A 27,023-nucleotide genomic window follows, 5' to 3' on the forward strand; every position below is an offset into this window, starting at 1 on the left:
ATAAAAATTCTTGTTCGGGTTCGCTTATAATATACAGCTCCGACGGATGTCCCTTGCCGTGTCACCGAACGCATAGGTGACACTAAAAGTTCGAAAAAGGAATTCCATGGCATCTTCCCAAAAGAATATTATTCTGTCACAGTGTTGATCCCGTCTTTTTCATTACTTGACAAAATGGCCAACCAGCGTTACGGTAGAAAAACATGGTTTGAAAGTAAGTCTGACTCCCAAAAAGTCACAATTTCATGATTCATATGGGGGGCAAGTGCCGACATTTTATTTCTTTCTATAGAATACAAATGAGTCGCCTAAAAATAATATTCATTCTCTGTTAATCGGCGCTTATTCTTCTTGTGGTCCCGCCGCCAACGCTAATTCATCGACCTCATCTTCATCGACGTCCGAAAAAGGTAGGGCTTCAAACATTAAACCCAGTGAATCTGTTAATATTTTAGCCATCAAACGCAATTTCTCTTTTCTTTTTCTGACAATTTGCCCTACCATCGAGATTTCTCTCTAAATCCATGATCGTTGTTGGCTCAGGTTCGCTGCTGGCCAAACTTTGTCGATGATGGGTCGAACAATCATCGGACACACTTTTAATGCATTGCAGGTCACTTGCATGAACGGGGTCGGTGGATGTTGAGGACACTACTTCAGACACGACAGAGGATGGACGTGAATCGCTTTCAGTGAAGAATATGTGCTCAAAATGATTCATAAACAGGTGGAAAATAATCAATGGGATCCCTAGGGTGGGAGCGAAAATGATACTAATATTCCGCATTGTCATTTTGTTGACTTCCGAATGATGCACGACTTGAATCAAATGCGCCGCCAAGGACCGTAGTAGGGTATAGTTGGGCAAAGGAAGGCATGACATCAGTCTTTGTAGCTCTTGAATTCGTTCGTTACGATTGATCAGGTCTAAAAGAAAGGCAAATGTTAACAAAAGGTCAATTCAAATTAAACAAAGAGATTATTAGCCACAAGAAACTCACCCACTACCAGAAGAAATTCTTGACGAAGTTCCGCAGTAAACACGCTGTCCGGCAATTCACGCAACCATAGCTTGAGCAATCCAGCAACGGCATGGATATCATGATCTTCGTTGGTGGATAATAAATCCACATCCCCCACTAATTATTGTTATTACTAAAGGCACCCAGTCAAGTGAAAGCTTTGTATGACGACATACCTTCGTCAAATTTCAACCGCATGTTGTGAATCCATGCTGCACTTCCGCTGAGGCGATACAGTCCCTCTTCCATCATGGCATTTTTGGCATTGAGATATTCAATACAGCGGTACACGACGGCTGGCAAGGGATTCGTTTTTGATATACAGCACACCCGTACGGCTTGCTCCAATTCTACACCAAAAACCGGATTTGTGATAACCACCTCGACATTTTTTTCAGGGAGTAGGTTGGAGGATTCGTTGGATGCGCGGCCTACTAGATAACGGAAGGTTGAAAGTGGCGGTGCCTGGGTTTGAAGATCATCTGCCGCCGTCATACTATGCGACTAAATACAATGGTTAAAGGGAGCCATACTATGCTCGAGGACTTGTTATTCCAACCTTTTTGCTCCAAAACAATCGCCGACTGCCCCTCAGTTTCAAGCGAATAGAGCTATCCATATTGGGTTCACTGGCCGATTCAAAGAGCTCATCAGCACCAGAAACATGGATATCTGGAGGAGGGGCCGCCATGACCTTTGGCTGCCCTTCTGTGTTTTGATCTACTGAGTTCTGTTCCGCACTGGAATATCGCGTGTGGGCGCTTTGACTATCAATGGACAACTGACACTCGGAACTGGATTCAGAAATAATATCCTGTATTGTCGCTTCGGTGGGCGAATGATGCATGGTAGGCGCAGGCACTGTCAAGGCGATATCATCGACATTGCTAAATGGCCAGTAGCTGGATGTCTTGGTTGAGCGCAGTGCCTTTTTGGTATTTTCCGGATTTTCCTCATGCAAATCGGGTTGTAGCAAACACAATTGTTGACACAAAATTTCAACCCACGCGTCCCGTTCGTCATCCGAATTGGCACACAAGATGTGGCGAGTCATGGTACTGGATGCTGGTCGTTTTTGTTCCAAAATCAAGAAAGCATGACGGTAGACGGACGAATAATCCTCCCCTTCGTTGGTACGGGAAGAAGCTTGTCGTCCAATTTTTGCATTGGTGAGACGAATCGATCCAATCTTGTTACCATGTTTCTAATCAAAGAAAAGTCCAAATGAGTTTCTTTTACCTGATTTTACGTATCCATCTGTTACCGAGTCATAGTAATCTAATACAGGTCCGTTCAAGACAAAATAACGGGTTTTCCAGGCACCGAAATTTTTGCCACGTTTGGTGAGTTCTCCTTCTTTATGCAAGGATGCCGGCTTTATGGGCGAGAGAAAAAAAAACATGGTAAGTGAATGAACGTATCACTAAATGGCATCAACCTACAGCATGGGCTTTGTTTTCGACGATGTCTGTACTGAGAAACTCACACAGTTCCGTTACATCACTGAACGCCACAGCGACCAGCTGTTGCAAATGTCGTTCCAAAGCCGTCTGTTGTTTTTAAAACGCATCAATTTCATTAGACTGCATCAAATTATTATTTCCTCTTCGTAATAGACGTTACCTTTCTTTGACCGATCTTTGTGGACGACTTGGTCGAAAACAAATTTTTCTCAGGTAAGCGTGATGAGCCGTGGGATGATGTTTGAGCACCTCGTGATTTTATCTATACTGTAGCGATAAGTACACAGTAACAACTAGCCATTCTCTATTTTTTTTTTTTTTTTTTTTTTTTTTACCTTGGCTTGCAAATTCAAAAAGTCAGAGTACAGTTTTTCAATTTTCCAGAGTTCTCTAGATGGATTTTTGGTCGCGACGCTAATGGTGAAAGAGATCACTTCTTTTCCTTTTGCATTGCGTTTCAAGTGGCATCCTACGACATTCACGGCAATATTTGCCAAATTTGTCAATGAGGCTGGGATCATCGGTGCAAGTAAATTGGCATCATTGAGGGGGAACATGTTTTCCGGTTCATCGGATGTTGGCGTCGTAGGGTTTTCGGCATTTTCTTGCGAATTTCTGGCGAGCTCGTTTAATAGGGATTCACACGTAATCTCAGAATTGTCGGTGCAAAGCAGTTGCAGTAGTGGTGGCGATGACGATCGGACGGGCCTATTCGGCATGATGGTGTTACCCGGAAGTTCGTCACGATCCCACTTGACACTTTGGCATTGACAGCACGGTGTTACTGGTACTGAATCCGTCTGTACTGAGCCATCGATCCGTTGTATTGCCGCGACCATCGTGTCCCTTTTTCGAACGTATCTCAACCGTTGTTCCAAGCTTTCCACCTGGACATGCAAACTGTCGCGTTGGATTGTGAGCTGGGACGTGTCTTGTTGGAGTTCTTGGATGAGTTGGCATTGTTTCTGAATGATTTCCCACAGCTCGTTATGAGACAAGTTGGATGGAGTGATATGTGTAATATTGACAGAATCCAGTAGAGTCATGTCAGCAAGGAATAAAGAGCAAAAGGAGCAAATAAATCCAAATGGACAGGTTGGTCCCTCAAGAGAAGATCCGATAGAGGAGAATCGTTCGAGAACGCTTGGTCGCTATATGAATGCGGGATGTGAAAGATAGATGACTGCATGCTGTTATGTCCTCCAATTCGGTTGCTTCCATAGCTACTGGAAGACGCATCAACAAATGAGACCCCTTACATCACTAGGGTCCACCAGAAATTCAAGGACAACACATGTCCATATGTGATATCCAGCATCACCAGTTCGTTGCCTGTATATTCAACCTAAGCTGCATATATTCCGTACATTGTTGGGTTTATGGTTAGATATCGTATTTTCCAAGTTTGACTACAAAAGAAAAAACACTGCATATTGACAAAGTTTACTCTGCTACGTAATTACGGTTCAACAACATCCTGAACGCGTGGATTCTCGGAGTATTATGCATCATCCTAAAGCTAGGAGTATATTGATATTGGACGCGTCTAGACGGTAAGTCTACCATCGCCGCGTCAAATGCATTCCTTATTCCTGCTGTTTTTCCCTCTGCCTTGGGATACAGTGAATTTTATTATGTGACAATAACTGCTACTACAGTACGCGCAGAAAGTAGAATGGGCGATGACCATGTAGCCCGCGATATATTTTCTTTGCGAATAATAACCCATCTGTTATCACGGTTTCCAAGGATTTTATACAGCCGATATGGCCATCTTTACAGCTATGCTGCGATCGCGATCGAGCTTTCATCAGTGACTTTATCGATAAACTGCATAATTCATTATCATTGGATAGAACGCAGACATAGCAAGGTTTGTTGAGCAAGCCAAACAGATATAGTAGCTTACAATATGACTGATTTATAGTAGCAACATATTTTAATGAGATCCACAACACAATGCTGTTCCTTCCTCATCAACCACTTTTCTGCATATGTAATATGCTTCTGCCACTGCGAGACAATTAAAACCCCCGTATTCTTGCAGCGCAATAGGGAATGAAAATGGTCGCAAATGATGTTTGAATATTGAACAAGTGGTAAGAGACATAATGTATCAGCGATAAAGCAACCTGCTGTTACTTGCAGAGAGACAAATGTGCAACAGCGTTGTAATACAGGTCCTCAACAATATTGTCGTTGCAAGCATTTCACATTTGTATTGGGCCATTCATCGGTCATGATGAATTATTCCTTTGTGCATAATTGCAACGTACCATTCGCGGACCCCATTGCTTGACTACATCATCGTCTCAGGTATCCTCCAGTGGGTTATCAAATATGACAAAAATTTATGTAAAAGAGAGGAAAAACTTTTTCATTGTTTGCCCTATGAATGTGCTGCAATCCAGTTTATTCTTTTATTCTGATAACTCATTCAGAGGGATCAGGCTTGTGGGGATCAGTGGTGGAGGTTGATTGGGGATCAGCCTTGTAGCGATCAGAGGAGCAGGTTTCCTTGGAACATTTGTTGTACCACAAATGTCCTTTTCGACACCAACCAAACTCATTGTACAGCTTATCGTCATTGGCAGTTTCGGAGCTATTCGAAGCAGATGTGGGAGATTTAATAGCCTCCGAAAGTAGCCTGATCGTGACGGATGGGGAGTGGATGACCAGTCAAGTGGATGGGTTTCCGAGGTGAGGTATTTTCCGGAGGAGTGTACCAATTTTGTCGTTGGCTTGAGTGGTAGGGTTCTCGGATGAGTCCACCCAGAGCGTGAAAAGTGTTTCTTGCTTGGCATGCTTGTGGACAAAATCGGCCGCCTGCAGCAAATGATGTCGAAAAGTCATAAGCGACCGCATCGTATCCATGACCCCATCCAGATAGGCTACTGTGCCTGAGAACGAGATCTCGAATCGTGGATTCACCATATACAAGCTTTCATCGATGAGGTGCGTAGTAAGAAAAGGCAAGATGATCCTGAAATCTGTAGCCCCCATGAGCAGCTGTTCTTGGTCTCCTTGGCCAGATGAATCATGGCGTCCAAATCTTTCATTTCGCGGTCAAAATTCCTTCATCGGCAATCATCTTGGCATCATCGAGATTATTGCAGCATACTTCCACGGAACAAATATCGTGTTAATCCTTCTGTTCGTCCCACCAGAAACCGCATATCAATTTTGAAGGCCAACACTCGGTCCACTCCAAATTTCACTCCAATTCAGTCAACTTCGAGCACCTCATCTGAAGCATTGCAGCCAATCTTCTGGGTTGAATTGCCCTTAATAAAAGGCTGACCGGAAGCTTCTTCGTCCTCGACAGCTTCATCGTCGGCAATACCCTTACGGGTTCCACAGCCTCCGTATGCTTGTATCTGAGCCAGATTACACGCTCGCTTGGATCGTTTGACACTGAATACGATAACCTCCGTTTGTATTCGACAACAGCGTCGGGAGCGTCGGCGGTTGAATGATATTCGTGTAGAACAAATAATTCGTTTTTAGTCACTTGCACAAGACTGTTGAAAATGCTTCAACCGCAGCAGTGATGTAAGAGACATTGGTCAAGTGGATGGTGGTCAAAAGAAAAGAAAAGAATGATCTCAGTCTACGCGTCAGCACTCCAAATTAATTAGCGTGACGTCACGCTAATTGATTTTGGTGTGAACTGGAGTGATTGATTTTTGGAGTGCACCAAGTGTTGGCCAAAAAGAACCACCTTTGGAAAAATCTCTCATGAAAGGCCAATCAGAAGTGTCCTTTTTGCAAATGGAGGAGGCAGGTTTCCTCTGTCGCTTTTTGTATGGTTCTCTTTGTTTTTTTTTTTTTTTTTTTTTTTTTTTTTTTTTTTTTTTTTTTTTTTTTTTTTTTTTCCTTCCAAGTTTCTGTGTGGCAAACACCAGCCTGCCCGTCCCGAGAAATTTCGATGAGCTTTTGTGTCTACAGCGTACAATCTCGTTGGTGTGGAAGCTGCCAACATGCTTATTTTCCAACTGCACTATATTTTTTCTTGCAAAGCAGGTTTTTTTATTTGATAAAAATTACTACCACTCCTCCATGGGGGAGGACGACCGAGGAGCGGTGGATTTGCAGAGCTCTGTTCACTAACAGGCACAGAGTCGATCTGCAGGCCGGCAATTGAAGGTACCGAAAAGCGAACAGGCCGCGTGGGGTCTGGAAGGGAAACGGCCGCAGGAACCGAAGAGGCCGTAGGAACTGAAGAACGCACGGGAATCACCGACACATTGGAGGACGGCCGTGAACCAAAGGTGAACCAAGATGTACGCTGTCGTCTTCTTTGTCGTCGCCCTCCTCTTCGTCGCCGACGATGGCCGGTCTGGAAAGAAATAGTCAACAGTCAATAGTCAAATTCATTGATATCTCTTGCAGCCATACGGTATCTACCGGCCATAGTTGCTGTTGTTGCTCCTGCTGCGGCGGAGGGAGTGGAGGGGGTCTAGGACCACCCGGGTAAAAAATTTGTGCGTATTGAATGTTGTAACTCATTTTTTTATGGTCGATCTTTATTGAAAGATGGAGTAGTTTTTATATTGATGTCAAAAAGTGGGCAAGACAAACAGAGCACATGATGAGTGTAAAGAAACCGGGATGTTCCTAAACAAAAACAGACCTGTCTTTGATTGACGCGAGATCTAAAGATGCAGGAAAGAAGAAAAAGTGTAAATGAATCCACCCTATTATTTTCATTGAATTTAAACGGCTGCAAAAATCTGTATGATAGTGTATGCGATCGATTTTGCAGATTAAATCTGCTCGTCGAACGACAACTTGTCCATTTATCGGTAGTGGAAGTTTGCTGGATCGAGCTTGGTCCATATCTTCTTCCGTATTTGGACTGTTCTTTTGCATATGAAATGTCTTCATGTCAATGTGGAACCTTCCGTCTTTCACTGGATCCTCAGATCAAGGGAAGGCTCTCTTAAGCGGTACGCCGTTTCGTGTACATTTATCGTAATGATGGGGTAAGAAATGTGACATCTTCCTACACGGATTGAATCGAAAGCTTATACGTCGCAGTCTACAAGCCAGGTTTATCTATGAGTTTCTCACTCATCAGGGAAATTCCAAAAGTCCGTAATCTTCAATATCATACTGATGCATCCTATTCCGTATCGTCATTGTCTGTAACTTCACGGTCCATGGAAATATCGCTACCAATTACAGTATACATATTTTGTCAATGTCAAACAGATAAGCTGCATAAACTTTAGTATCAGTTTGGGTAGCGGTCCTATATGTATTTTCAAATCGGGTTTGTTTAGGCAAATTCACTCATCCTTTGGATGGTCCTGTTTTCCACTTGTTATGGTCTGGATGGAAAATTGAATTTCATTATGGACCTCTTTTGTCAACTTGTTTGAATGTGGTAAAATCGATTTGTTTGCATGCCCTTGAGTTGACTCCAAGTTGATCAATTTAGACATGGTTTGGAAACTGTCGAGACCTTTTTTTAGGAGCATTGCTGATCATGTTGGATGAGTCTAGGCCATTAAAAGTTTTACGTTGATTGAGTTCACATGCGTCTGGTATTTTCTATTACGTAGACTTGATTTCTGGCAACAAAGTGATATGTCGACCACTATCCTTCAAAATTTATTTGTTCTTCAACGCAATAATTTTACAGTAGATGTCGAAGGGATTCATGATTTGGGGTTGAACTTCAATGGCGTATCATATGCGACATCCGTTGGCTTTGCTTGGACCTTCTCTGATAAATCGGAAACCTATCGAATTTCATCTTCCTGATCAGTTTGGAATATCGCTTTTGCCGCTCCACTTATGACAGCATTGTGTATTTTGCAACAGCTACTGCAGAATTCATAAAACAATAGTGTAGACTTTGCCAATCTTTAATCGATCAAGTAAAGTACAGGTTTTTTTTTTGCGTTTATTTGCATGTCGCTATTCAATACGGCCCCCTGCCGACTAAAAGGCATGAAATCAAATAAAACCAACTCGTGTTTCTTATGCGATGATAACATATTTATGCATCCTATTTTCCCTTCCATCAAAAAAAAAAAAAGCTTCACTCCGAATCATAATTAAAATCTTCTATTTGCCTTTCCGATAATATTCATACTCGCCCTAACATCGTATGGTTATATTGACAATGGTTGCGCCCATAAATATCGTAAGTTCGCCGCATAATCTCCGTCCACTGCTGTATACGAAATGAAAAAAAGCAAACCGAGACAAGGTTGTTGCAAGTTTTACTTTGGTATGGTATTCAATCATATGACAATCAATATACACTTATCAACTCTTTGTGTCATATAGAGTTTCACCATGATCAACAATCAAGATCCTGGGGGCCGAAGGTATCAGCTATGTTCGCAGCGAAGATCGGAGTTCCTGTGAGAGAATCCCCCGTGGATCGTTGAGCCCGATTTTGCGCTGACCGTGTCCCAAGCAAAAAGCAACGCAATATCGAGCCTTACGGCGGCAAACCCGATGAGTTTATTCGGAGGTACGGTTTTCGACGTTGATCATATTTGATGGTGAGCAGAAGCAGCGGTTGCTAGCTGCTACCGAAAACGTTGTGGATTTCAACCATGTCGTCATGATCAAATCCACGCTGTACGTCATCTATTATCTCCAACACAAAGTCGCCACGATCAACGCACTGCCAGCAATCATCTTCGAGCAGACCTTCTTCTACAGCGTCTTTCAACTGTTGCTCGCGGGAGACATCACATCCAAGAACAGAAATTTCCCAAAAGACGAACTGTAGCGAGTTTATCCATCGTACTTGGAGCGTTTTCTGACAGGTGGCTGCAGCCGGTTGCGAAGCCAGTCCATGTGTTCCGCCGTACTAGCTATTACAGCTGCCCAAATGGCGAAGACATTCACGAGCAAAATTGTCGTTCGAACAAGCCTGATCCCTTTGAATGAAGTATCAGAATAAAAGAATAAACTGGATTGCAGCACACTCAATAGGGCAAATATTGAAAATGTTTGAGCAATATATACTGTATGCATTTGCTCATATTTTATATTGTCCGATAATGATTTGCTCATTTGCAGATGAACCGAAAAATCGAAAGAATCGGGCAATCACTAGAGCCCAGGTTTTCATCACGAAAAGGAATCTGGGAATACTTGAGCCGCTCCTTTATTTGAGACGCGAAAACTATTAAAATGACTCCCGCAGATTCTCGATCAGTGGTCACCAAATTTAGGTTCATTGTGCCACAAGGCGTAAAGGATCATTCTTTGTGTTCGTGCCACGTCTATCCTCGGCCTTGCGACACGGAATGGTAAAATCCGTACCAACTTTTGGGATAGCCTGGCTTTCAAACTACGAAAGACATCCATACGACTAACTTATAGTGTACGCCATCACACTACATAATAATGCATTGTCGAACTTTTTCATCATCTGCACTGCATCATAAATCCCAGGGTTTGTTTTGACGAGACTCTTTTTGCCTGCGTAGAAAGGAACCGACGTTGACGCCATTATCGGTTCTGCGTTGGGAAAGTCTATGTGGTTTGTAGTAACACAGTATCAGCTGACGATGATGAAACCACACATATGGTCTTCGCGCGCGTTTGCTGTGATATACGTTGTCATCATCTCGCTTGCATAAACGGGTTTTGGTCAAAATCATCCAAGGTTAAATTGGCTTCGTATGATGATAGCATACTGGTGGTTGATCCTTGGATGAAAAAGAAGAAGAGATGCAAAATAACAAACAGCTCTACGTTGAATACCCAGATAGGAGGTGACATGCAGTTATAGAATTGTCTGAAAAAAGTTGATTAAAGATGGCTGTGAAGTTCTGCACCTTGGTGACACATGTGACAGCATAGTTGTAACACATCCAATAGACTTTAAAAGCAGTAGACAAAATCAGCACTCACGCTTGTAACGAACTCGTTTCTCTCTCAGATTGAAAAAACAAAAAATGGTGGCAGAAGGCAAAATGAAATATACGCGTTTTGGCAACACGGGCATGCGGGTAAGGCTCGGTTTTGGCTCTTTTGATTGTTCCTGTTCCGCGATCTGATGGAGTGTAGGTATCACGCTTTTGTCTTGGTTGCATGACCTATGGCAATTCCAAGTGGGAAAAATGGGTCAAGGAGGAAGAAGAGTCGTTGGAACTCATCGGCAAGGCGTATAAAGCGGGTATCAACTTCTTCGATACCGCCGAGGCTTACTCGAATGGCGATAGTGAACGTTTACTTGGCAAGGCCATCAAGAAATTTAACATGCCGCGCAGCCGTATTGTGGTGGCGACCAAGGTGTTCTTCGGTATTTCGTCTGAACCCGACGTTAATTTGTGCGGTACAAAACCGTTGGATGATCCGGACATGGTCAACGGTTTTGGTTTGTCCCGAAAACACATCTTTGACGCCATCGAGGGTTCCTTGGAGCGCCTGGGTTTAGATTATGTTGATCTTTATCAAATCCATCGATTTGATTATGTAAGTATGCATTATGATCTAGCTATAGATAAGCCCCGGGGTTAAACAGTGTTTACGATATAGGATACACCGCTGGAGGAAACGATGGAAGCACTTCATGATTTGGTGCGCCTGGGCAAGGTGCGCTATATTGGTGCTAGTTCCATGCATGCTTGGCAATTCCAGAAAGCCAACAATATTGCTGAGAAGCATGGGTGGACCAAGTTCGTAAGCATGCAAAATCTGTACAATCTGGTTTACCGTGAGGATGAACGTGAAATGGTGCCGTATTGTGTGGACCAGGGAATCGCGCAAATTCCATGGTCACCCCTGGCTCAAGGCATTTTGGCCGGAAAGAACCGGAAGTCGGTTCGTTACGACACCGATTTCTTTGTACATGCTTTCTTTTCCAAGAATAACGAAGATGTGGTGGATCGTGTCGTTGAAGTCGCCAATAAGAGGGGCATCTCGCCGGCTCGAGTAAGTTGATGCACAGGCACAAAAGAGCTTGCGAACGAGAATTTTAATCGGGTGTGATTATAGGTTGCTCTTGCTTGGGTTCTTTCCAAACCATATATTACTGCGCCGATTATTGGTGTGGGTAAAGAAGAACACTTGGCTGATTTACTGGGATCACTTGAACTCGAATTGACAGAGGAGGAAGTGCACAAGCTTGAAGAAGCTTACATTCCCAGACCGCTTATCCCCATGTAAATAAATATCATCACTTGGCGTTTGTTTACGTAGCTTCGACCCAATATAATAAATTTTATTGATTACGGATACACAAGCTATCAACATAGATAAATATTTACTGTACCTAGCAACCTTTATCTACAGTTCCAGAGTTTTCTGGAATCGGTTTCACTATCTGATAGAATGCCGATGAAAAAGTTGCTAAGCTCATACTACGAGTAACCCTGTAGAATACTCATCACAGTCCTTGTGTCCCAAATCCAAGGCTTCAATTAAAAAGTAGGGTGATTGACCTTGCGCATCCAATACATCACTGCGTGAATTCCTTTTCGTGAGATTTGCGTCTATTGCCCAACGCAGTAGAAAGAATAATGGCAGTGGCAACAGGTAAAACTCTATCGGGTAAAATATTATATGAATGACCAGAGTTCATTATTGTAATCTCACTGTTGCATGTGGCTATATTTATCCATGTAAAGTTTGTACCTGTCAATCAGTGTAACCTTAAGCAACAGTTCCTTGAACAAAATCCATATCATAATGGTAAACAGTTTGGTTTAACCACGGCTACAAGGAACACTTTACAGGATACTTTCAGGATACCTAATGATCTTTTGGCAACTGACTTGTATTTTACCGAGTAACACGGTCATATGTTTTGGTTCATTCTTTCATTGTTCTATCATTCCGCTTCAGTCATCTGCAAGCGCCCATGTCGACAAATTAAAAAAAATTTAGGAACACTGCAACATTATTTTTATATTACCCTGCAGGATGGTCACTTTTAAAAATGAACCCCGAGTACTTTTTCAGTGTTTCTCCCTCATTTTGTGGCCTCTTGGAAAGAGAAAATGCTTGTATGCGATTTGCAACCGTTCAGTTATGGATGGGGAGCTGCAGGAAAATAAGCAGTGTGTGATAGTGGTCTGTGACGTAATTTTGGGAAATTGATGATCCTTTTTTGGATGGAAAGCTTGTTTCCCGAAAACGGCTTCTTTTTTTCTATTGCAGTTTCTTTCAATTGCATCCGAGCTTACCATTTCCCGAGTCCATTCAGTGACATAGTATGGAAAAGCCACCGCAAGATGAACCTCCCGTATCTTTTCAAGAATTAAAAAAACGATGGGCTCAACAGGAAGCCGGTTCTCGTCAGCAGGAACCGTCTGTTTCGGGTCTGCCGGCCAAAACTCCTTCCATTCGCACCTCTTCACCTCAATCGCAATCTTCGCACAGTATTAATTCTTTGGACGCCGAGCCATCCCTTGTAAAGCCTTCGCAAATAGCAACGACGCAATCGACAAGACCTCCCGTGCCACCCAAACCCTCCAGTGTAACGACCAACTCGTCGTCGCCTTCACCGATTGTCCCAGAACCACGATCGGTCACGGAGAAATTACAGCAAAAGGATGTAAACCCAAAGCGAGTCTCACTTTTAGCCAAGCAATTCGATCAACAAAATCCTGCAACGGAACCGAGCAGTACGCCTAAGCTGGGGACGGGCAACATGCCTGAAAAGTCCATGTCGGCGTCGGATGTACCAACGATCGGACGAGAGTCTAATTCGGCCGAATCAACTAGACCGGCATCCGTTGCCGTGGTTGAAGGCATGTCGCAAGATCCTTTTTCCGACGAGGAAGCCATGTCGAGTGACAGTGACAGTGAGGAAGAAAGTGACACAAATAGCACGAGCAGCGAAGATAATATCAACGATGAACAATTGATCCGCAAAGTCCAGGAGACGCATATTCGATACACCACCTCCGAAACGGAACAGTTGTTCAGTACCAATCGACCGGGCGTCGCCCCATCGAAATTGACACCTGCCATGACCAAGACTACTCGTACACCGCCGCCGCCGCCGCCTCCGAAAAGCTTACACAAGCCGAAATTACCGCCCCCACCACCGCCTCCAAGTAAAAAATATCACAGCTCAGCACGTGCAATGCCTGTCTCGGCCACATCAACGTGTTTACAGGCGTCACCATCCTCTGCATCTGTTCTTACACCTCCCAACTCTTCGATGAATATACCCAGTCCGATGCAGTCCATCCCAGAGCAATCGATGAAAACTTCGTCTCAGTCACCTTGGATCTCACCTCCCATTCTTCCACCTCGTCCAACCGCTTACTCTGTTCAACCGGTCGAACCCGCCACCGTACCGCAATTGCCACCGAGACCGTCCGTCTCGCTTGGACGATCCCACACAGTGATGGCCAGCAGTAGTCACTCCACCCTCAGTGGTAACCACGAAAGGAACTCCTCGTTGCTGCCAGGTGTGCCTCTTTCCAGTTCAGCTCTGGATGAGAAACAGCAGCCTTTATCCGCTCTGAAACGTTCACAAACCACCAACATCAAACGAGTTACCGCGAGACCTGAAGTGTTGATGACCAGTTGTACATATCCGGATTTATCGCAAGCGAGTCGCAAACCGCCGTATCTTGAGTATGATCGTCGAATCGTGTCTGGTCATCGAGGCACAGTTCATGCCGTGGCTGCTTCAGGATCATACCTTGCCACTGGCTCCCATACGACGCGGATATGGGATATGAATTCGTGCCAATGTATTTATTCCATCGATCCCAGTGCCCCCAATGATGCTGGCGATAAAGTACGCGCATTGATGTTTGCACCAGCCCCCAACGTAGCGGATGATGGACGCCATCTTTGGGTAGGTATGCAGGACGGCGTGATTATGGTTTTGGATTCCATCACGGGCGCAATCCTCGGTAAACGAACGACAAGCCACAGTCACGCTATTTGTTTCATCTTGCGATATCGCAACACGGAGATGTGGACATTGGACGAAAGCGGGATCCTGAATATGTGGCCAGTGTTGACGGTCGATTGCGAACGAAATCATCCCTTGGAAATGACACCGCAAAAACATATGGTAGCGGCGCGCACGGTTGCGGCATTGATTGTGGGTACGAGTTTGTGGACTTCTTCAGGGCGCACGTTGGATGTATTTCACTTTGCGCATCATGGCAGCGATTCACCTCATATTCGTATTCCCAACGATGTCGGGAACATTACTCAACTGGTTACCGTCCCTTACCACAAGAAGCTGGTGTTTGCGTCGCATGATGATGGGAAGATTACAGTTTGGGACACCGAGACCGTGGAAAAAGTACAAGTGATCACAATTTCCATGTATGGCATCTGTTCCATGGCCGCCGCGGGCGAATTCTATTTATGGACCGGGTACAATACCGGCATGATTTACGTTTACGATACGCGACCCGAAAAATGGGTGGCGGTGAAAATCTGGAAAGCCCACAATACCGCCGTCACTACATTGATGGTGGACGAGTCGGGATTTTCGCGCGACGAAAAATCCATGCAAGTCATCAGTGCCGATTCAAACGGATGTGTAGCTACATGGGATGGTCTGTTGACCGAGACCTGGCAAGGTAAGCTTTGTGTAAATCGGGAACCTTCCGAAAACATACGACATGGATCATTGATTGTATTGACATTCGTTGGCTCTCTCTTTTCTTTTTGGATGGTAGATGCGCAACTGGAGAAACACGTACGCGATTACTGCAGTTACAGGAATGTTCGTGTTGCCATTTGTTCTTGGAATATTGATGCGAATAAACCGGAGAAACTCGTCGGAAATGACAACGACAAAATTTATGAATGGCTCGGTCAAATGGATGACCCGGATATTATCGTTGTCGGCATTCAAGAAATCGTTGATTTGGAATCCAAGAAACAAACTGCGAGTGAGTCTCAATATTTTTCTTGTTTTTTGTTTTGGCGCCGTGGGTGGATGCGCTTTTTCGTTGGGTTTGGGTACTTACGAATTTCGATTTTTTTAGGGTCACTTTTTGCTTCGCGCAAAAAGATTGAAACGTTGCAGGAAGCGGAAGAACTTTTGACGCATCGGTATCGACTGTGGCATGATCATCTCGTACGGGTCATTGGTGATAATTATGGCGCGAATGCTTACACGGTGATCAAGACGGATCAGCTTGTGGGATTATTCAGTTGCGTGTTTGTGAAAACGAGTGAAGTGAATCGAGTCATCAACTGCGACTCTACTCTGGTCAAGACGGGCATGAAACTAATGAACAAAAGTCTCCACGGCAACAAAGGCGGAATTGCGATCCGATTCCTATTCGACCATTCATCCTTGTGCTTTATCAATTGCCATTTAGCTGCCGGTCAGTCTCACAGTCAGCAGCGAAACGCTGATGCCGAAGGCATTTTACAAACCGCCACGTTTCCGGAGCTTCGCGACTATTGTGATGTGTTTGCACACGGAGGGGACGGCACACTGGTATTGGATCACGAGCACTGTTTCTTGAGCGGTGATCTGAATTATCGTATCAACATGACACGCGAAAAGGTGCTTCAGCTTCTGGCAAGCCATGACAAGGAAAAGGCCTGGCGGACACTGCAGCAAAAAGATCAATTGCTTATGCAAAGGATCACCAATCCATTGTTCAAGTTACTCACTTTCCAGGAAGCCCCGATTCAATTCGATCCAACTTACAAGTATGATCCAGGCACCGACTTTTACGACCGATCAGAGAAGAAACGCATTCCTGCATGGTGCGACCGTGTTCTCTATCGCAGCCGGCATGCGCAAAACTTGTACTATCAACGACACGAAGTGCGCGCCTCGGATCATCGACCTATCAGCGCGGGATTTGTGATTCAAACAAAGATCATTGATGGCGAGAAGCGAGACCAGTTAATGGACAAGATTGAAATGGTGTGGCAAGACAGTCTGGAGCGACTAGTGAGGGATAAGAAAGCACAATATGTGGCTGATTACGAACTGTGCAACTTGCAAGAAGCACGTCAACTTCTCGAAACGAAGCACTGGGATGTCCAGGAAGTGGTGATGAATTTGAGGAGTGCGAACTAATAATAGAATACGCTTATTAAAAATATAGTCTACAAATACACGACATGAGATTATTAGCATATCTCTATGATCGCCAAATCCCAAAACTTGCAATTGTAATTTACCATCATTTATTTCTTCTTTAAAAGACGTTTTATATACTTTATCACGCTAAACATAAAAATAAACTCGAGTTCTTCCTTTTCGTTTCTTTTCTTTTCTTCTAATCAAAGTTGATATTCTCATATCGATATGTCTTGTGACTTGGATTCGTGCATGAAAATGCGGGTGACTGGGAGTCGGTGCCATTCTGCCTTCTGCAAGTCGAATTCGTCTGTCGGCTTGTCGGGTGTTGCCTCATTAGGACATCTGTTCCTTGCTGCCATTTGGAAGTCCAAGTTGTTTATACCATTTATCATATGGCGAAGTTTCACCATACGATCATTCTTTAGTCAAACTTGTATTGGAACAAAACTGTGATTGATAATTCGATTTTGACACTCCACGGGCTGATGGTTTGCCAAACCTATCCTAGTTATAACTTGAGCGTATTTGGTTTCTCTTGACCCTATATAACAGATTCATTGGATCATCGAAAAAGGATATAAATGTATGTACCTTTAATTCTGATACGACATGCTTACATAAATATGAAAATTGATGCGTAATGATGATTTATTTTTTGGGAATCCGACCTTTGCTACCACACTGCTCATTGCAGCCCCCTGCCTCATCAGCGTGCCTTGTTAAGCAAAAACGAAGGATAGTAATGCTTAGAAGCGAAAATTGAAGACGTTTTTGCAGCAACACTACGTGGTATCATGGTTGCCCTTGCCACAGAAAACAGAATGATCCATGATCCAACTGTGTCCAATGGTGTTAAAGTAAAACAGGCACGTGCAGTGACTGCTCAAAAATTTGGGCGTCCGTTCAATTCATCTGAGCTTGTTTGACTGACCCCATCATGGGTTCCTATTATTCTCAACCGCAAGACATGGTGGCCATTGAACAACTCGTTAAGGAAGCGATTAACAACAACAAAGTTGCTGTTTTCTCCAAGAGCTATTGCCGTAAGTGTAGTATTTAACTCGCTGTAATAACTTGGCCATACATTCTGATGGACCATTCTGTAGCTTACTGCAGCAAGGCCAAGAATGTTTTCAAAGAACTCGGACAAGAATTCTACGTCATTGAGTTGGATCAGGACGGTAAGGATATAACCTAAGGCTGCGATAACTGGAAGGGAAATATGATACATGATATTAACATTGCATTGGTGTCATAGACAAAGGTTCTGCCATTCAGCAATATTTAGCGCAGCTCACAGGTCAGCGTACGGTGCCTAACATCTTTATCAACGGAGAACACATTGGCGGCTGCGATTCCCTTTTAGCCATTAAATCCAGTGGCAAATTAGTCAAGTTGCTGAATAACTAGATATGAAATGCGTATAATGTTTGTTTTCAATATATAAATATATATTTTTGTTTACAGTGTAACCCAGATTGATCATCTTGGACAAAAGGGTCCAAACCCATGCTTGCTGGGAACCGATACATTAGATGACGAGACTGTTTTTTGGGGGGAGAGGGGGTTCACAGTCGCAGGTTCAAACGAGAGACAATGCAGGGTGGAGCACTCGTCTCGTCTCCCGTTTTCTTTCAAAATCCGCAGCTGACGAATACTTATCATGGGGACTCAAGTCATGCACGATCTTCCTTCCCTTGTGGCTACTCCCACGCATCTGCTTACCCTTCATGACGTTGTTCTCGATTCGCCAGTGTGGCGATCCAACATTCAACACTTGGAGGAACAGATAGACCACTGTGAAAAGTGGTTGGAAGCCTTCATTCGCGCTCTGAAACAATATATCGATGCTGTGATAAGTATGCATTGCCACCATCTACCGTTTCCGAGACCTACTTTATAATAGGAATGGAAGAAAACGCAGCGTATTAAGCATTCCGTATTGTAGAATACAATGCACAGACCAGCAACCTGTGCAAACGAACACTTCCTGCCAATACCAGCGGCTCCTTAATCGGCAAGTTATTTTTTCCCCTCTTCATTGACACCCGAATTGGGGGAAAAAGTAACCTCTAAATATATTTTCTGGTCGTGATTAGATCCCGAGATAACCGGCACGGTGATACAGGCATTTGCCAATTCTCTTCAAAGCGAGCTTGCCGTTAAAACAAAATTGGTATGCTTTTTCCATCATAATTGTTGAAATGCATCTTTAATCAGACCCGATATATCCGCGGGTTTTCAATTTATCATAGGTTTCGGACTTGGAGGAAACCATTTTACATCCTCTGCAACGATATATGAAACAAGATTGGAAAGAATTAAAGGTAGGAAGCCTGCGTGGATATGTACCACCGCCAATTTTACCGATGAGGCGTTGTTGCTCATTGTGGTGAACCCCCTCTCAGGATGCGCGGAAATCCTTTGAAAGGATCCTTGATAAATACGAAAATCAGCTGAGCCGATACAGTGTGCTGAGTAAACAAAAAGAAGCCAGCGCTTTACGCGAAGATGCGTTTCAGATGTACGATATCCGAAAGACTTATATACGCACCAGTGGAGAATACTTCACCCAGCTGATCTCCTTCAAAGCATGCCTGGAAGAATTACTCGTGGGATCGTTCTCCGGAGCCATCGCGGCACAGATCGAAGAAAATGACGATTTAGCCATTGCACATACCCAGTCTCGGACGCTCTTACCCGGTTGGCGACAATGTCTCGAAGAAGTAAGTATGGCTTTCACTGGCCTATCAGGGAACCGGCATATCATGAGGAATGGAGGCACGGTGAGGAGAAAAAAAAAGTTTGTGTGCTTGTCTAATAGTGGATTTGATCCAGTGGAAGGCAACGTATACTTCACAAATCGAATTCATGAAAAAGCGTTGCCACACGCTTGAGGACCAGTTTATCCAACGATCGCGCCCACACCGTTCCCTAAAACGGTACTCAACTTCTAACAATGACCAAATGTCGGCGGTGTCGGTATCAATGGCGCAGGGCGATCGCGACGACAAATACTCTGGCTATGAATCACCTTCCGAGTATTCAGAAACCGACCATCCCAAGGAACACCCATCGAAGCAAGGATACCTCTATGCTCGGATTATTGTGGGAAAACCGGCGCGGTATTCCTGGGTAAGACGATGGTTCTTCCTACAAGATGGTTGGTTTGGATATTGTCATGTATCCACTGTCAACAAAGTGAAAGGCTGCGTTGTTATTGGCGAACGTGCTTCTATAGAGGAATGCGAAGGCAAGATCGTGACCGATATGGATCGCCGTTACTCTTTCGAGATTATCTCACCTCAAAGGTATGTTCCATGCTTTTCATTGCAGCAAAATCTCTGCTGAGCTTGACCATTTGATGAATTATTTTTTAGCACATTTCTTGTGCAAGCAGAAACAGATGAAGATATGCAGCAGTGGGTGTGGGCGCTGGAGAAATGTAAAGATATGCTTCACAAAGAAAAACGTCTTTCGCGTCAACGCTCTGAATCCTCGGTTTCAACAACTAAAGAACATCCCGCCTCCGTTTCGTCTGTGCCTCGTTCGCTACTGTATCCTCAACCGTTCTCTTTATCGCACCATACAGGCAATGGAAGCTCCAAGGAACTCACGCCTCCATTTTTCGAATCTTTGGGGACGGCAGAAGATACCGATGAATTAAACAATGAGGAGAATTTATCTTATCAACAATCCGTGGCCTTTGCTCTGACGGCATTGATGCTCCAGGAAACGGCCGTCATACCTGAAGCCGCCGAGGACGGGAAAAAATCCAATCCAACGGAACCTACGGAAACCGAATCCGATACGACCAACGGTGGATTGGAAGCGGCACAGCAACCGCAACCATCTTCGTCCTGGTCCATGCCGTGGCTGATATCTGGTATCAGCGCCCTTTCAAATACCGTTGATCCCACATCCAATGGACATGACCAGTCCGCGAATCCGCCGTATGCCACCGAAGGAGGAGCATTGATCATTTGGCCGAACAAACGAGAAATCGAGGCTTCCAATGTTCATCTATCGAACTATCCGCCAGAATTGCTGAATCGCCATCAGGAACTTCGGCAACTGTTTTCCCACGTACCGTCTACTGAAGTCGTCATGGATGGTAATCATTTGCACGCGGAACATAGGTTATGGAAGCTGTGGTTTGAGTTACACCGTTTTTCTCACAATCGTCGGTACAGTGTTCGTAGCTACAATGTATCACCAACCAATGGCAGAACCAGGAGTGGATCCCGATGATACTGCAACATGGACCTCCACTCCTCCCTTGGCAAAATATGGCTATGCCGGTGATGGTTATCTTACTCAATCGCATTTATGGTTCTACAGTAATACGTTGATGACATGTTTGAACACGGTAATTCAGGCTCACACCATATGACGTTGGTGTAAGGGTTACTGATGATCCATTCCTTCGTTAGCTGGTGGTACCCTTAGAACAAATCAAGGCTATTCGTCTTGAACGAGCGCTATCATCACCGTCGAACGGAATGTTGATGTCTATCGATCTAAAAACCGACCCTGTGCAGACGTTCAGTTTCGGATTGTGGTTGGAAGCCGCTGAATTAGTCAGCGAACGACTAAAGATAGCTGTGGAAGCGGCTAAAAATTCAGAGGTGACGCATTACCGTTAGGCATTCAAACAACAGAATTATTCACCGTTTATCTCGTGTGTAGAGGGAAGATCTTCAGGTCCTCTTTGAGTCGATTCGCAACGCCAACGCGGGTCGAACCAAATCCAAAAGACCTCTTAGCCATGTCACACCGATGAGCGCTTTGAATGCAGCGGTAACACCCTTGACAGTGCAGGCGCATCCTCAGCTTTCCAATTTGCCGACGCAACCAGCAGTCGGTAGCGATCCTGCTGCGTCGGGAAATGCGACAGACGGGTCAGATAGTAGCCATTCGACCAATCGATCATCTCCTGCAACCGGCGCTTTGGCTGCTGCTATGAGCGCTGTCTCTGGAAAATTAGCTACTTCTACCACGGATACAGCCTCGAAAAATATCGAAGCGAAAAAACAAGCGGAGACTCTGGCTACCCAAAGCGAGGATGACTGGCCAGCGGGTAGAACCAAGCCGAAAACGCCTATCGAATGTCAATGCGCCGATCATTTGGATAAGAAAGAGGCAGAACTGACCCTACCGATCAGCGCGAAGAGGTTGTTTACGCTGATGTTTGAACCCTCTGAGGAGAAAGACGGCCAAACCACCGTATGGAGCAAGCTCAATCAAGCAAAAGGCAATGGGGAGCCAAGCATAACGGCATGGAGCGCTAATAAGGATGGCTGTCCAGAACGGATATTGAAATATATTATGCCTGTCAGCAATCCTATGGGTAAGGTTTTTTTTTTTTTTTTTTTTTTTGCATTTGGAATTCCCAAACCCGTTGATCCCTAATCTACAAATGTAATTACAGTGAAAGCCAAAGAAACCGAAGTGATTGAAACACATCAGATACTAAAGCAGGAAGAGTACCTGTAAGTGGTGGTTCTACCAGCATCCACGGAACAAATTTGCTAATGGGAGTTTCGTTAGCTGCTATGTGGCTCTGGTTACCACAAAAACGCCGCATTTGCCGTATGCAGATGCCTTTGTACCCTCTGTAAAATACTGCGTTACATACGTCACGCCATCGAGCTGCCGCTTGCGCTGCAGTATCGGAATCAAATGGCTGAAATCGGTGGTTATGAAAGGTAAAATGGGAACTGACAAAGACACTGGACGAGGCAAACTGATGCAAGTAATTCTTCATCACAGGTATGATCAGTAAAGCCGCCAATAAAGGGCTGAGCGAAACCGTGAACGCGTTGGTACCAATTATCAAGCAAGAAGCAGCCCAAGCGTCGGGTTTAGCAAAGAGTCTGCCAAAGGACGCTCTCAATGAAAAAGCAAACGCCAACGAGATATCCGATCAGCCACCACCAGTCTTGAAAAGCGACCATGATACGGGGAAATTACAGCAGGCATTGTCCCACCTATCATCCATCCCTCATTGGGGGATGACCTTATTATTGCTCATGGCAGCACTTTACATTGCGTTTTCTTGGAAGAGCTCCAGTAATCTGCCGACAATGCGACAAGACAATAATATCAAGATTGTCTGGAGAGCTGTGTATTTACGGGATATCGATGATGAACTGACCGGCAAATCCATTGGGTTAGATCATGCCAACGCAAAGTAAGGCGCAAACTTAAAAGAAAGACGAATGACCTACGAGACGTATTCACCGTGAACATAGGAATTATGAAGCATTTCAGGTTTCGCGCGTCAGTACGTTGGCAGAATCCAATTACAGCTGGTACAGTGGGCAACATCGGTTGATGGCAGCTGAACTAAGGTACACACGAGAGCGGCTGGGTGCCTTACGATACGAGCTCTTGGCGGCTTTCCGTATGCTCAATGGCATGGAAAGAAGAGCGCTGGAAAGCGAATACTGGAATTGGCTCCTTGACGAGAACATACGGTGTCAGCAAAATGATACCCTGAAAAGGAAAACACCTTGTGAAGAAGTACAGAAGGAAATTAGCCTTTACTGATCTGCACAAACTTTTAATAACTAACACAGCGAGAATAACATATCTTTTCCGCACTAAATCTGAAAGATAGCTGAATAAAGAAAAAAAAGCGATTTGAGATCTGGAGATGCAAAAAAAGGAAACGCACATGGAATAACCAAAAACACAGCTCGAGTATAGTTCCAATGCATTACATATACTTTATAGCTTCAATTGCCCACCTTGATCTGGGAAGGCTTCTCACCACCTTCCACGCGATGCAAGGTGAAATTGTCTTGGTGCGACGTAATCAATGTAGTTGACGTTTTGGGAAACGCGTTCACTGGCAAGGAGCCTTTTTTGGATCAATCCTGCTGCGGTTCACCGGGAGATCGGCAAATGGCATAGTTTGCAAGGTTGCCAACGATTGGCCCAACTAAAAATCCTAAAACCGAAATGTCCCGTTGAGTGGGAATGAGCGGATCATTCTGTAGGCGGAGTTCACATTGTTTATCACTCTTTCACACACAGTTTTTTGGTAAGTTGATCCGCCCACCATGACGCGAATCGGTGAAGCAGTGACCATATCAGCATACGGGTGCCTACACGCCAACTGTATTTTGAGTAGCTATTGACAGAGTCGAGTATGCCTGGAAGAACGACTCCGTCGGCTGTCAGTTTCTTGCAGATAATGCTCGCTGTATGACATGATCTAATCTTATCAAATCTGATGCATGTTGTCCCACATTGGAACGGGAAGGAACCAGTCCAAAAATTGAGATACAGCTATCAAGCGCTTCATGTTCAAGGTGAGGGTTGACTGAGACTGTCGATAGAGTCGTCACCAAAAGATTCTCGTCAACTCAAGTATGAATTTACCAAATGGATAGTTTTGTGAGCCCTGCATAAGCTGTCGTACCACTTGTATGATGTCAATAAAGTCATGACTGAGCGGCAGCACGATCTAATCGTTATTTGATGCCGTAACAGGCACAATCGCCATCACGGGCGCATATGGATACTACGCTTTTTGCTGAGCGAAAAAGATGAAACGAATTAAGCTATTTCCGGTCGATCATAAAAAAAAAAATTCGATCAACCAGCAATGACAATTTTGAAAAGGCGAGTCCAAACTCTTTTGATATCCGCTAGAGATATTTCATTCATCATTTGGGATGTGGGGTGAGTTCCAAACTTTCCATTTACTGCCCATATTGTGTTTTGGGTTTTACAGTTTATTCAATTTGAAGAGCAATCTCCGCGCTCCCGTTTGGTAACGGTGCGCCGTTGCTATGGTAACAGTATGAAAAAACGCTTAGTGACACAGCAACATTCAAAGTAATTGTCATGGTTAGCAAGTCGAGGTGAGACATGGTTATAGCATGGATATTATGTTTCTACCGGATGCGGACATTTTTGTGGAGATTATCGCCACATAACCCAGTTATGAAAATTCAATCGATCCATGGGCACTGATGGAACGTTCACCAGTGCAGTTTATTGACACTAAGCATAGATCATAAAAGTCAAGAAGTTAATTAATGGGGGAAAACGAGTTTATTCGCAATGGGGATAAAAAAAAAAAAGAACGAGCGATGGTTGGATTCCAAAAGAAGAATCGGCGGCCGATGGGCGGTAGAGGATTTTTGGATTTTTACCGTTTTTGAGTTCGCCAGAGACAACTTGTGTGACCGACCTCGTCTCCGTTTCGCGCGATAACTGCAAGTCATATGAAGAGGAGATAGAGAAAAAAGCGATCGCATTGTGGTATGAGGTTACACAGGTGCCGAAATGGTAGCCCACTGTTTATAAATCAAAAGCTCCTTTTTTTTTGTATATATTTTGCTCAGTTTTAATTTTTCGGCGACTGATCCTGTTATTTTCCCTCTGAAGTGTTCTTCTCTGTTTTCTTTTCTCCAACTGTAATTCTTTTATCCATCCTGAACTTTTCTTCCTCTTATTTCCATATTCCACAAGACCCGCCGCCAATAATGAATAATATGTATCCCATGTCGTTTTATATTGAAGACGTTAAACCGTTTGATCTACCCTATACCCTCCAATCTCCGATATGCTACCCTTCACCAGCGCATTCACCTATGAATTCTCCACCCAGCTTGACAGAAAATAAATTCACCTTACCTCTATCACCATCACAATCCTCACCATCTTCCCACCCGCCACAACATCATCATCAATCTCCACGCCAGCAGATACCTGCAGCTTTATTTGAAGCTGTTTATTCGCTGGTCGAAAACCCATCTGCGTATTTCTCCTCCAAACCATCCTCTCTTACTTCCGCGCCGCAGCCAACGATGTGGTCATTCCAACCAAATCAGCATCAGCAAATAGCCGGCATATTTGACTATCACGGTAGTTCATCGCACATCGACCATTCGTTGTTACTGGCCGAATATCCATCTACTTCCTCTCCCACTTCCGTTCAAGAGATATCACTTCCCACTCCCAAAGATACCGAAATCTCGTATCCAGACCCCAGCATGGAAAAAATGAACCAACCGTATAAAGGCAACAAAAAGAGAAGAAAGCAAAAGAAAGTGCTTCCATACGCTCATAATTTGGTAAATCTCAGTCTATCTAACAATACCGGATGCAGCAGCAGCAGCAGCAGCAGCGGCCAAAGTGTACGCGACACCAGCAGTACTTCACCCAACGCAACGGTTCCGCCAGTTCGGCCTGCGGCTTCCACCCAACGTCGACGAGCCGGCAACAGTATGTATCAGTGCGATTTCCCAGGATGTCAAAAAACATTTACGCGAACGTACAACTTAAAGTCGCATCGACGAACGCATACGGCCGAGCGACCGTTTGAGTGTGGGCAATGTCCCAAGCGATTCGCACGGCAGCATGATCGAAATAGACACTGCAAACTTCACCTTGGCATCAAACCCTATGCGTGTCGTTATTGTCCCAAGCGGTTCGCGAGGCAAGATGCTCTAAACCGACATTTACAAGTGAAGGAAGATGTCAAAGGGGATATGGAAAGACTGCTTCCTCCATGTGCCATGCGTCAAAAACATCAATTTGTGCAGTAGGCTATAATGAGTCAATCAGCGTATTCTTCCTGGGCCATTTTTGTGTTTTCATCTACCGTATTACTTTTTTATTTCGGCTTATTGGTTTTCTTTTTTTTGTATTGATCTGTATCTATATTCTTTCGTTAGTCCTACCATATATTATATGCTTCTAGGACTAAAGATTCCTGCAATAAAGAGACGGTCGACAGCTGTGTTCTTTTTCAGGAACAAAAGGCAAATCTGAAACAAAATGATGAATCATCTTGCAATGTTGTACAAAGCTTGAGCATCCTTCACGAACAAGAGAAGCTAACGCCGGCTTTGGAACGATGGACGTGGACACAATTCCAAATCTGTAATGATAACTATTTTTGAAAACAAACAAATGAATACACTATGAGTGGAAAAGCTGATATGCAGAATCGTACGATTCTCCTTTTTTTTTTTTTTAGCGGGGAACCAGTGATCCAAAATTTTATTTGAACGCGCGTCCTGGAGAGCGGCTCCGCCCACTTTAATCGAAATAAGCGGAGTTCAAATCAAAAGAGCGAAATAAATCTCGAGTGTCAGAAATCAAAACCATTTCAGGGGCAATTATTCAAAATAAACTCTCAGTCTGGTAACTATAGGCCATATAGAAGGCCAGTAGAAATGACGACGGAAGGCACTGGAGAAGAGCGGCGATACCAAAGGTTGCGAACCACGGAAAAAAAAGTGACGAGACTATAATCGATTCCACTGCCGTGAAGTTAGGTTGGCCTGGAAGGTTGAAAGAAAAGAGTACAGAAGCGAGGTAGGACGCCAATGACGGTATAATCTTGATGTAAAGAAGGGTATAGGTTTAGTTGTGCAGAGACGAGCCTCGATGTAGGGATGAGATTGAGACGTATCGATAGGTGATGTAGAGCAGCGTAGAATATCCGAATGCGCAACTCACAGGCAAGCCACGACGCATCAGTCACTGAAGGATAGTGATTGGAAA

General features: G+C 44.3%; 7 protein-coding genes across 7 annotated transcripts; 5 read left to right on the forward strand and 2 right to left on the reverse strand.

Moving 5' to 3' along the window:
- Window positions 1-342: 342 nt before the first annotated feature.
- On the reverse strand, window positions 343-3,585 carry BYT42DRAFT_649328 (uncharacterized protein; the record flags this gene model as incomplete). Its single annotated transcript, XM_051572765.1, has 9 exons — window positions 2,821-3,585; window positions 2,646-2,747; window positions 2,465-2,572; window positions 2,287-2,397; window positions 1,582-2,226; window positions 1,199-1,526; window positions 1,002-1,139; window positions 502-927; window positions 343-440 (listed from the first exon to the last, which is right to left on the reverse strand). The coding sequence occupies exons 1-9, from the start codon at window positions 3,529-3,531 to the stop codon at window positions 343-345; spliced, it is 2,667 nt and encodes an 888-aa protein (XP_051418126.1). The 5' UTR covers window positions 3,532-3,585.
- Window positions 3,586-4,877: 1,292 nt separating this feature from the next.
- BYT42DRAFT_649329 (uncharacterized protein) lies at window positions 4,878-7,079 on the reverse strand. The gene is made up of 4 exons (XM_051572766.1): window positions 6,884-7,079; window positions 6,597-6,824; window positions 5,212-5,311; window positions 4,878-5,031 (listed from the first exon to the last, which is right to left on the reverse strand). The coding sequence occupies exons 1-4, from the start codon at window positions 6,992-6,994 to the stop codon at window positions 4,919-4,921; spliced, it is 552 nt and encodes a 183-aa protein (XP_051418127.1). The 5' UTR covers window positions 6,995-7,079; the 3' UTR covers window positions 4,878-4,918.
- Window positions 7,080-10,387: 3,308 nt separating this feature from the next.
- On the forward strand, window positions 10,388-11,707 carry BYT42DRAFT_589972 (NADP-dependent oxidoreductase domain-containing protein). Its single transcript, XM_051570434.1, has 4 exons — window positions 10,388-10,470; window positions 10,529-10,936; window positions 11,000-11,395; window positions 11,459-11,707. Exons 1-4 carry the CDS (start codon window positions 10,417-10,419, stop codon window positions 11,627-11,629), a joined length of 1,029 nt encoding a protein of 342 aa, XP_051418128.1. The 5' UTR covers window positions 10,388-10,416; the 3' UTR covers window positions 11,630-11,707.
- A 2,449-nt stretch (window positions 11,708-14,156) lies between these two features.
- Window positions 14,157-16,487, forward strand: BYT42DRAFT_506115 (Endonuclease/exonuclease/phosphatase; the record flags this gene model as incomplete). The annotated part of the gene is made up of 3 exons (XM_051565067.1): window positions 14,157-15,021; window positions 15,121-15,336; window positions 15,433-16,487. 3 exons carry the CDS (start codon window positions 14,157-14,159, stop codon window positions 16,485-16,487), a joined length of 2,136 nt encoding a protein of 711 aa, XP_051418129.1.
- Window positions 16,488-17,437: 950 nt separating this feature from the next.
- Window positions 17,438-17,964, forward strand: BYT42DRAFT_589978 (glutaredoxin-1). The gene is made up of 3 exons (XM_051570435.1): window positions 17,438-17,536; window positions 17,600-17,674; window positions 17,752-17,964. Exons 1-3 carry the CDS (start codon window positions 17,461-17,463, stop codon window positions 17,901-17,903), a joined length of 303 nt encoding a protein of 100 aa, XP_051418130.1. The 5' UTR covers window positions 17,438-17,460; the 3' UTR covers window positions 17,904-17,964.
- BYT42DRAFT_589984 (uncharacterized protein) lies at window positions 17,965-23,174 on the forward strand. Its single transcript, XM_051570436.1, has 14 exons — window positions 17,965-18,352; window positions 18,442-18,510; window positions 18,593-18,669; window positions 18,749-18,820; window positions 18,902-19,219; window positions 19,332-19,804; window positions 19,874-20,607; window positions 20,687-20,862; window positions 20,927-21,121; window positions 21,183-21,843; window positions 21,925-21,985; window positions 22,044-22,201; window positions 22,266-22,686; window positions 22,748-23,174. The coding sequence occupies exons 1-14, from the start codon at window positions 18,157-18,159 to the stop codon at window positions 23,043-23,045; spliced, it is 3,909 nt and encodes a 1,302-aa protein (XP_051418131.1). The 5' UTR covers window positions 17,965-18,156; the 3' UTR covers window positions 23,046-23,174.
- A 1,686-nt stretch (window positions 23,175-24,860) lies between these two features.
- Window positions 24,861-26,281, forward strand: BYT42DRAFT_589987 (uncharacterized protein). The gene has a single exon (XM_051570437.1). It carries the CDS (start codon window positions 24,995-24,997, stop codon window positions 26,057-26,059), a length of 1,065 nt encoding a protein of 354 aa, XP_051418132.1. The 5' UTR covers window positions 24,861-24,994; the 3' UTR covers window positions 26,060-26,281.
- Window positions 26,282-27,023: the final 742 nt, after the last annotated feature.

This window comes from Radiomyces spectabilis (genome assembly GCF_025331425.1).
Source record: "Radiomyces spectabilis strain NRRL 2753 chromosome Unknown BYT42scaffold_19, whole genome shotgun sequence".
In the NCBI taxonomy this organism is placed as follows: Eukaryota; Fungi; Mucoromycota; class Mucoromycetes; order Mucorales; family Radiomycetaceae; genus Radiomyces; species Radiomyces spectabilis.